Source organism: Octodon degus, unplaced genomic scaffold (assembly GCF_000260255.1).
Source record: "Octodon degus isolate 3935 unplaced genomic scaffold, OctDeg1.0 scaffold00112, whole genome shotgun sequence".
In the NCBI taxonomy this organism is placed as follows: domain Eukaryota; kingdom Metazoa; phylum Chordata; class Mammalia; order Rodentia; family Octodontidae; genus Octodon; species Octodon degus.
In genome coordinates, this window is record NW_004524688.1 from 6608691 (window position 1) to 6618278 (window position 9588).

General features: G+C 53.6%; 3 protein-coding genes across 8 annotated transcripts in view; 1 reads left to right on the top strand and 2 right to left on the bottom strand.

Annotated features, from left to right (window-relative positions):
• Window positions 1-2047: 2047 nt before the first annotated feature.
• Window positions 2048-2530, bottom strand: Npb (neuropeptide B). The gene has a single exon (XM_004639556.2). It carries the CDS (start codon window positions 2522-2524, stop codon window positions 2117-2119), a length of 408 nt encoding a protein of 135 aa, XP_004639613.1. The 5' UTR covers window positions 2525-2530; the 3' UTR covers window positions 2048-2116.
• Window positions 2531-4693: 2163 nt separating this feature from the next.
• On the bottom strand, window positions 4694-9315 carry Anapc11 (anaphase promoting complex subunit 11). 5 transcript variants are annotated; one of them, XM_023699339.1, is made up of 3 exons: window positions 9213-9315; window positions 8184-8303; window positions 4694-4934 (listed from the first exon to the last, which is right to left on the bottom strand). In XM_023699339.1, exons 2-3 carry the CDS (start codon window positions 8290-8292, stop codon window positions 4789-4791), a joined length of 255 nt encoding a protein of 84 aa, XP_023555107.1. In that variant the 5' UTR covers window positions 8293-8303; window positions 9213-9315; the 3' UTR covers window positions 4694-4788. The 5 variants fall into 5 exon arrangements, with proteins under 5 accessions (XP_023555107.1, XP_023555110.1, XP_023555108.1 ...); XM_023699342.1 differs by lacking the exon at window positions 9213-9315 and adding an exon at window positions 9144-9200; XM_023699340.1 differs by lacking the exon at window positions 9213-9315 and adding an exon at window positions 8899-9079.
• Window positions 9316-9385: 70 nt separating this feature from the next.
• Alyref (Aly/REF export factor) overlaps window positions 9386-9588 on the top strand; it is a 3557-nt gene continuing 3354 nt past the window's right edge. The window contains exon 1 of one of the 2 annotated variants that reach the window (XM_023699338.1): window positions 9386-9588. In XM_023699338.1, the coding sequence (XP_023555106.1) occupies window positions 9454-9588 (135 nt within the window). In that variant the 5' untranslated portion in view covers window positions 9386-9453. The other variant, XM_004639475.3, reaches the window with a different exon arrangement.

Consider the following 9588-nt stretch of genomic DNA (forward strand, 5'->3'; position numbering starts at 1 on the left):
GGAACAGGAGGAAGCCTGACAGCTCAGCCCCACCCTAGGCTCCTCCAAATGGCCACAGGGTCTTAGTATCTGTTATCTTTGGTGGGCTTACTTGTAGCAGCCCTGTCAGGGCTAAGGACCACCCCTTCCTGGTGGTTGTGAAGTAACAATATGGTGGGTTTTGTACCATTCAAAAGAGAGTGGGAGGAGCCGAGGAGATAGCTCAGTAGAATAAGCACTTCCCTGGCAAGCACAAGGGACTGAGTTCAATCCCTGATTCCACAAAAAAAAAAAAAAAAGAGGGAGGGCTGGGGAGACAGTTCAGTGGCATAAGCACCTGCCTGCAAGCACAAGGTCCTGAGCTCAAACCCCAGTACCAACAACAAAAAAAGATGGGACCCAGTGGTATAGCACTTGCCTACCATATGCTAGGGCCTAGCTTCCAACCTCAATTCTACTTAATTCTCAGGGTTGGGGATGTAGCTCAGCGGAACAGCACTTGCCTAACAAGCACAAGGTCCTGAGTTTGATTCCTGCTACTCAAAAAAAAAAAAAAAAAAACAAACCCCAAAACAGAACAAAAGAACGGCTGGGTCCCTTTGGCCTCTGAGCCACTTGAGTGATAGTGCTGGTAGGCTCAAGGTGTACCTGTCTTTTTCTTTGGCTTTAGTTATTTTTGAAGTCTACCTCCTCTGATTAAATCAGTGTAGGAGGGGCTGGTGAGATGGCTCAGTGGTCTAAAGCACCTACTTAGAACAAGCTTAGCAAAGCATGGGGACCACGGTTCGATCCCCCAGCACCACATGCCAACCAGCCCCGCCCCCCTGGTGGGCTGAGCTGGCCACACACACACATAAATAAATAAATAAATAAATAAAATTTAAAAAAAAATCAGTGTGGAAACTCAAGAAAGTTCCACTCATACATTCCAACTGGGCAGCCACCACTTGCTCTCATTCATTCTTTCATCTCTCCCCTTTGGGACCCCAAGTTCAGGAGCAAAGGGGTCACCAAAAGGCAGGGGCATAGGGGCTGTCTGGCTGCAGGCTAATGAGGGGGCAGGCTCAGCCCTGGCACTGCTGGCACCCACATGTGCTGCTCCTGGGCCCAGGCATTGGGGACTGCAGCAGCAGCATGTGGAACACAGGACCAGGAGTCATGCCACATCCCCGCAGGCAGGGGGCGTAGGTTGAGACCAGAGACCCAAGGCCTCTTTTGTAGAGGAGAAAGACACCCTGCAGGCTGGGCCTCCACTCCTGTCTCTTCTGATTGGCTTTAAGACAAGTCTCCAGAACCCTGGGGTGGGGGAGCTACCAGGTTTCGGAGGAGGCTGAGCCAGGCTTATGCCCATTGGGGAGCCCAGGCCACCATGTGATCCTACCCTCAGTCCTCACCCCAGTCTCTACCTCTGGCTGCTCCTGATGCCTGATCCAGCCTAGAAACTCCTGTCCTGTTCACTCATTCACTGCACAGTGGCTCTGCACTGAGTACTAAAAGGTACTTGGGGTAGGTTTATAAAGGATGGAACCCAGGGATGGGACTCAAAGCTGGGGTGCTGGGGAGAGTAGAACTCGGGCAACTACTAAGGAGACCAGGAGCTCTGGCTGTTAGGAAGCTCTGAGGGTCAAGATAAGACAGGCCCATGGGAGCTGCCACAAGAAGGGTGGTGGAGTCATAGTGGTGCCCCTGGAGATCCTATGTTTAAGGCTAGCATGGCAGAAATTGTGCCTGGCACCCTGAGTTGCCCAGGGAGGAAGGCTCCTGAGCTGAGCCCCTTCCAGTGCAGCATGTGGGGTTCTAACCCCCTTCTGCCTTTGTAGAGAAAGGAGGCCAGCAAAGACCCAGCTAGCCAACCCGGACAGAGGAAGGTGTGCTGAGCAGAGGTCCCAGGCTTATAGGTCCAGGCACCCAGGGGGCTGTATTTCTCTGAGCCCCCGTCCCCCCACCAAGCCCCATCAACCTTTTCAACAACTCACTCAAGACCAGGTCTGCTTCTCCTTTATCCACTTAATTATTTACTGAGGGGTGGGTGGCCAGGTAGGAGGATGCTGGGCGCCATCCTCCGCGGCATGGCCTGTGAGTCTGGGAACAGCCAGTAGGTGTCAGGGCAGCTGGGTCTGGACTTGGGGTCTGAGGTTCAGGTGCGGCGGCAGCCTTTGGGGCGCAGCGACAGGAAGATGTTGGCGGTGCATTGGAGGGTCCCGCGGTCATCGTGGAACTGCTCGTAGTTTTGCAGGTGTGGGGCGACGTCCCGGATGCACATGGCCGTGGGGGGCCACCCGCGCAAGCTTCTAAGGGTCTGAAATCCCGGACGCAGCTTCCCGGGGTCGGTGGCTCGGTGTGAGCGTGGGAATCCCAAACCTTCAACTATAGACTTGGAGCGCCGCGCAGAAGGAGTCCCGCGGAAGCCTGACAGCAGCCCTGAGGCACGGCCCACCGAGTAGTGGCGAGGCCCAGCCGACGGCTTGTACCATGCAAAGCCGGGAGGCCCTAGCAGCAGGCACAGAGCCAGGGCGCTCGCCACCAGCTTCGTGCACCAGGCCATTGGGAGGCAAGGGCGGCGTCGAAGTTGAGCCGCTCGGTGCGCCTTAAATCCTTGGCTCCCCGGGGGCGGGGCCACTGGGGTGGGGCGCGGGGCAGTGCCTGCACATCCTGAGCGCGCGCAGGGAGTGCAGAGCCAGCGCTGGATGGGATCCCTGCTTCGTGCTTAGGCACAGACCCTCCAGATTCCCAGCCTGTCTGGTCCAGCTGGGCTGGCTTGGAAGCATTAAATTGTCACTGACCCCGGATGGCACCACCCATGTCTCCAGTGCTCCCAGGGCTGTCGAATAAGCCACAAGCTGTAGAGTGCTCAGGAGGCACAAGGGCACACTGAGGAGAAACTGACCCCAGGCTCCAGACCAGAAGTATCAGGAAGTCCATGGTGAGGATGCAACCCAGGGGCTGTTTGTGTCCATGGCAAAAGGTTTTGCTACTGGTCTGGTCCCCAGCAAAAACTCAGCAAAGCCAGGGACTGGCTTTACTGCTGGCCAAACCAGCAAAGCCAGGCCCTGAGGTCAGGAGAACCAGGCCAAGGGAATGAGGGTGGAGGCGTGGGTGGCCAGGAGCATCTTGCTTGCTTGCCTCTGGAGCCTTCTCTGTACCAATCAGCAAACACTAGATGTGAATGGAGACAATGCCCAGGGCAAGGTCAGCTACTGAGCACCTACTGTGTCACAGCCCAGGATTTAAACAGGTCCAGTGGCAGGGGCAATGGAGGCATCCCTAGGGAGATAAAAGGAACCTGTAACACCTGGTGGGGTAATGCTCCCCATGAAGCTTTTGGGTGTCCACTGAACACAGGTTGTAGGGTTTGATAAGAACCTTAGGGGGGGCCAGGGAGATGGCTCAGTAGGCTAAGCGCTTGACTGGCAAACACAGGGATCAGAGTTCAATCCCCGGTTCCACCAAAAAGGTGAAGAGACGGAGTATGGCTGGCCCTGAGAAAAGGACTGACCTGGAGTGTAGAGATAGCAAGTGGGGCAGCAAAGGGAGGAGGCAGACTTCGTGGCTGGGGGGGTTAGTGAACCTGAGGCTGGCCATGGTCCTGTACACCTGTAATCCCGGCTGAGGCAGGAGGATTGAGTTCAAAGCTAGCCTGAACTACATAGGAAGAGCCTATCTCAAAAAAAAAAAAAAAAAACCCAAAAGGTGAGCCTGTGAAAGCTGGACCCTTGTGGGCATTTCCTGTCCCATAGAAGATGTAGAAGAACACATTCCCTAGAGAAGGTTCCCAGGAGAGTTGGGGTCAGGCCAGTGGGAAAAAGGTTAGAATTAGGCCTTGACTTTGGGGCAAACCTAATCCCAGTGGGAAAATACAAAGCCCCGAGGAATCTGTGGCCCCCAGGAAGCCCCAAACTCAAGTCATACACATCCTCCTCCTAAACTCTGGGCCTTCCTCACTCCCTAGGGCTGGCACCAGTCCCCAAGTGTCCTAGGGAGAGATAGCCCTTGGGAGTCTCCTCTCTCCACAACTGGGGGCTGGCAGAGCCTGGGGAACATCAACCCAGCCCTACAGAATGCATGAATCAGTGGCCAGGTGGAGCTGTGGCTGTTACAGGAGCCCTCCCTTCTCTAACCCCATGGTTCAGTGCTGTGCCAGTGTGAACCACCTCTGCACTCACTCACCTGTCCTGCAGTCCTGAGGACAGCCCAGGCAGCAGCTGGGAGGGATAGGGCCTGCAGGTCACCTGTGTCAGCACGTGCTGGCTGCTAGTTACACTGCAGCTAGCCTGCAGCCCAAGCAGGGTATAGGGAACTGGGAGAATAGACTGCTACAGCTGTCTCTGCAGCCCTTGTGAGGATGGGAGAGCCTGCTCAGGCACATCTTCCTTTGGCCTGGAAACTTAGGATGAACTACTGTCAGCTGTGTTCTGCTAGGATCTGAGGGAGCATCCCAGGGCCCCAGCCTGGCCTCCCCATTCCTCCTCCACCAGCACAAACACACCCTAAGCCCTGCCCCAGGCTCTTCCATCTGATCTGGGCTCCTTCAGTCCCAGCGCTGACTCACATGCTAATCAGGGCCTCACTGGGATGTTTATTCATGAGTGTTTTCATATCAAAACACACGCAGACATCCAGAGGCCTCCAGCAAGGTTCGGGTGCTTTAATGAGCTTTATTTATTGAATAAAAGTGTCAGCATTGTGGTGAAGAAGAACAAAGGAGGCTCCAGTCCTCGGTTCAACCCTTCACAGCCCAATGGGAACTGCTGCCAGCAGAAATGCGGTTCTGAGGGACCTGGAGGGGGCCATCTGAGGGAGGGGAGACCCTCACTCCTTGAACTTCCACTCCTGGCGGCACATGGGGCAGTGCTGCTGCACCTGCTGCGCGTTGAGCCACTTGAGGATGCAGTGCATGTGGAAGCAATGGGAGCACTGGCCCCACACCAAAGGGCAGTCGTCACCAGGCACTTTACCTGTGGGAGGGTAATGTTAGAAGGGCTTTGCAGACCACACAGAGCATGCAACTGGCCCTGAGAAAAGGACTGACCTGGAGTGTAGAGATAGCAAGTGGGGCAGCAAAGGGAGGAGGCAGACTTCGTGGCTGGGGGGGTTAGGAGCCGAGGCAATCAGGTTGTGGCTCCACCCTGACCAGAACATCTCAGGCTGCCAGAGAAGCACAGCAGGGTGGGGCTCCAGCTTGGCCCACTGGGTTGCCCTGTGCCCAATTGGTGGGGTCATCTGTGGACACTTAACCAGTGACAGCAACAAGTAACGTTCACGGTTGAAGGACCCAGGAAAGGTCACCTGAATGGCGAGGTATTTGTTTTTGTCAAGGGCAGGAGAGTGGGGCCCAGGAATCTGAAGATTTCTTTTCTGGATATCACAGATCCAGTCCACTACTTAGCTTCAGGGACACCACAGTGTCTGCAAGGCAGCTCCTGCGAAGCCCATCAGGAGCATGGTGCTGCTACCTTCCACCTCCTTGCTACCCTCCTCCAAGGCTGGACACAGGCTGCAATTACCCACCTCAAAGGCCTGACCATGCTTCCTCCACAGCAGAGGGCCTAGTGCAGAGGGGGACACTTCAGCATGATCAAGAGACAAGTCTCTATGTCCAAGGACCCAGCGATCCTATGAAAGAGCTGGTTCCAAAAGCACAACCAGAGCCCTGATCCTTCCTCTCCTTAAAAGTTGATCCAGGGGGCTGGTGAGATGGCTCAGTGGTCTAAAGCACCTACTTAGAACAAGCTTAGCAAATCACAGGGACCGCGGTTCAATCCCCCAGCACCACATGCCAGCCAGCCCCACCCCTGATGGGGTGAGCTGGCCACACACACACACATAAATAAATAAATTATTAAAAAAAAAACAAAAAACAAGCTTAGCAAAGCACAGGGACAGCCAGCCCCACCCCCTGGTGGGCTGAGCTGGCCACACACACACACACACACACACACAAATAAAAAAATAAAAAAAAGTTGATCCAACTCTGAGTGTTCAATCTTGCTACTTCCAAACTGTCCTGTGAAACGTGCCCTACATCGTACCTGCTCCCAAGCCCCTCTGAGATCCCCTTCCCCAGGGCCTCAAAAGTACTTGCTGCTGGCCCTGCCTGGAAGTGCTGCCCTATTCCAGCAGTCCCTGCAAGCAGCCTGCTTAGGGTAGCTGATGAGCATGAATGTGCAGGATGAGTCATACAAGGACTTGCTAATGTCTTGATGAAATTATTTTTTTAATTAAAACACCTCTCAACCAGACTGCTTTACCCAAAGGCCCTCCGGGACATGGAGATTTATTACAACCTTAGTCACTCCTGATTATTCAGAGGAGCTCAATTTTAGCAAGACAAACCTAACACTACGTAACCATTCCAGAAAGCGCATCAGAACCATCAGACACGTCGTACATTTGAAGTGGCTCATCTTAACTTAGCCAGTGAGTCGAAGAATTGGCCTAAATTACCTATTCTCTACAGTCTGAAGGCCCCATTTTCACAGACCTGAGCACACTGCATGTGTTAGGTACGACCTGTTCACCCGTTGGGAGATCCTATCTAGACAGACCTGTCACAGACTCAGGTTGCGTGCATGGTCAGGTTGGGCTCCACAGGCCCTCTGGGTCTGCCCTCTGCAGTCAGGCAGGGGCAGGCGGCCTGGGGGCCAAAAAACTGCCTCCAGTCTGAATACTCAGCAGCTCATGCCAGGCCTGTGTGCAATGCTGGAAGAGACCAAGAGTTGTTAAAATACCTTTGAGGATTTTTTTTTTTTTTTTTGGTGGAACCAGGGATTGAACTCAGACCCTTGCGCTTGCCAGGCAAGCGCTTATCCTACTGAGCCATGTCCCTGGCCCCCCCTTTGAGGATTTTATAAAAAGTTAACAGCCTGTTGCTTTGAAAGCTGAAGTGCTTACCCTTCCACCTCCTTGCTCCCACAGTCTTACTGGCACTTTTAAGAGTGATTTTAGAAAGGTTAAAAATCAGAAGCCAAAGTACATGGGTGGCACGTACTTGTGAACCCAGAACTCCAGGAGTATCACAAGTTTGAGGTCAGCCTGGGAAACTTAGCGAGACTTTGTGGCAAAATAAAGAATCAAAAAGGATTATGAGTAGGGCTGGGGGAGATAGATCAGTGGAGTAAGTGCTTGCCTGGCAAGCACAGGGTCCTAAATTCAATCCCCAGTACCACCTAAAAAAAAAAAAAAAAAAAGGCTATGGGGGCTGGCCAGATAGCTCAGCAGATTAAAGTGCCTGCTTAGGCAGACATAGAGGCCAGGGGTTCGACCCATGGCCTACCACACCAGCCCCGCCCCAGGCAATTGAGACTGGCAGTGGTGGCCCGTGCCTGTGTTTACAGCACTTGGGAGGCTGTAAACTATCACTATGAGTCTGATCTAATAGTGAGACCCTGAACACCCTGTAGACTCTTCCCTAAAAATACAATAATAATAAAAAATAAATTTTGAGGGAGTTAGAGATGTAGAGGGCAGGGTGAGGGGAGAGAAAGTAAAAAGAATTTGTGGGCATGGTGGCGCACATCTGTAATCCCAGTACTCATGAAGCTGACGTTGGAGGATTGTTGCAAATTTGAGACCAGTTTGGGCTTACAAAGTGAGCTCAAGACCAGCCTGAACTGCATAGCAAGACCCTATCTCAAAAAGACATGGACCAGGGAGATGGCTCAGTAGAATAAGTGCTTACTTGGCAAGTGCAAGGGCCTGAGTTCAACCCCCAGTTGTGTCCCCCCCAAAAATGGGGGGGAATGGCTCAGTAGAATAGTGCTTCGCTGGCAAGCGCAAGGCTCTGAGTTCAATCCCCAGTTCTGCCAAAAAAAAAAAAGATACACACACACACCAAATAAATAAATAAATCTTTTTTTTAAAAAAATCTTTATATGAAATGGGTAAGAATGCTTGACACTTTTTTTTTTTTTTTCCATTTTATGTATTTGGCACAGGGTCTCCCTATGCAGCTCCGACTTGTGGTGATCCTCCAGTTTTCAGCCTCTCAAGTGCTAGGATTACAGGCGTGCATCACCAAGCCCAGACTCGGTCTTGGCTCAGCGTGCCCTGGGTGCGGCAGGCAGAACCCGGGCTTGACCCGGTTTGGGGGATTTTTTTTGTTTCTTTTTGGTCAACTGTTCTTCAGGAAAGAGAAACTAAATCCCAACTTCAAAGCTGGGCAAGCAAACAGGGATAGGAAGGAGCACACAGAGGGACACACTTACAATCAGGACAGCAGCCGTTGAATGCCATCCTGCAGATGCCACAGTTCTCATCATTGGCCACCCAGAGCCAAGTGGCCACGCCATTCCAACATTTAATTTTCACCTTCATGGCAGCAGAGCCTGTGGGTTGAAGAAAGAGAATTACCTAGCTGAAGTCATGCTGCACAACTACAAAACCTGGGTACCAAAGCAGGAATGCTGCTCTGCGCTCACAGCCCGGTGGCTTCCTGGGACCTATTAGAGGGATAGACTTGCTTTTCAAGAATTATCTACCAGCAATCTCTTGTCACCAACAGAAAGGCACAGAACTTGCTTCCATGGGAAGTGCCTTGGCTTGTCAGTGCTGGAGAGATGCTGTTCACAACACAGGCCAATTTTGCGTTTGGTTCCGTCACACATTTGGGCTATCTTCAGAAATCTACACCCACAAAAGGTGCATTTGTTTTCATTTAAGTTGCCAAAATACAACACAGAAACCCCCCCCCCCCGCGTCGTCCTCGCCCCGCGTGTTATCGACCTTAGCGGCATACCGGAATATGCTAGGCAACTAGGCAACTACTCTACCACTGAGTTGTATCCCTGACCTTTTCGTCTTATTTTTTGAGACAAGGTTGGCCAAACTGGCCTCGCACTTGATATCCTCCTGCCTCGTACTTTTGTAGCTGGCAGTACAGGATAAACCACGGGTTTAGACAACGATTTTTAAAAGATGCACCTAGCAAAGCGACATCACTAACTTGTGAGGTTACTGTTGAAAACCAAACTACAGCTTGCTAGGAGCCTCCGCCTCCGCCTTCGCCTCAGGGAAAACACAAACCGAGGATGAGATCCGCAGCTGGCGAGCTGCGCGGCCAACCAACGACCAGGAGGAGAAGGCGCAGCGGAAGCTACCGCCCAGCTCCAGACCCCAAGCTTCACCCACCCAACCGGCAGCAGGGAGGAGCGCTTGACCCCGCCTACCTCCCGCCCTCACACTGCGCCACCTAATCACGCTCCGACCCGCCCATACGTCGGCCGCACCACCCTTACATCGGCTGCACCGCCCTACGCGCGGGAAGGTACAAAAACGAGCGCTCCGCAGCTGGCTTTTCTATAGCATCGCCCGCCGCGCTGCCTCTGCAGTGCGCACGCGTCCCCTCGCCCTTCGCGCGCCTCAGCCAATAGCCTGTAGCTCGAGACACCCGACGCCGGAAGATCGCGCTAGCGCCGGAAGTGACGCCCCGACGTGCTGACGCGCGGGCTCGATCCCAGGCCCGATTCCGCGCCCGCCATGGCCGACAAAATGGATATGTCTTTGGACGACATCATTAAGCTGAACCGGAGCCAGCGAGGCGGCCGCGGTGGGGGCCGTGGCCGCGGCAGGGCCGGCTCCCAGGGCGGCCGTGGCGGTGGGGCGCAGGCCGCC

Coding starts and splice junctions, on each gene's coding strand:
- Npb (XM_004639556.2), bottom strand. CDS start 2,524: ATGGCCTGGTGCACGAAGCTGGTGGCGAGCGCCCTGGCTCTGTGCCTG.
- Anapc11 (XM_023699339.1), bottom strand. CDS start 8,292: ATGAAGGTGAAAATTAAATGTTGGAATGGCGTGGCCACTTGGCTCTGG. Junction 4,935..8,183: donor CAACGGCTGCTGTCCTGATT/GTAAGTGTGTCC, acceptor ACCCTCCCACAG/GTAAAGTGCCTGGTGACGAC.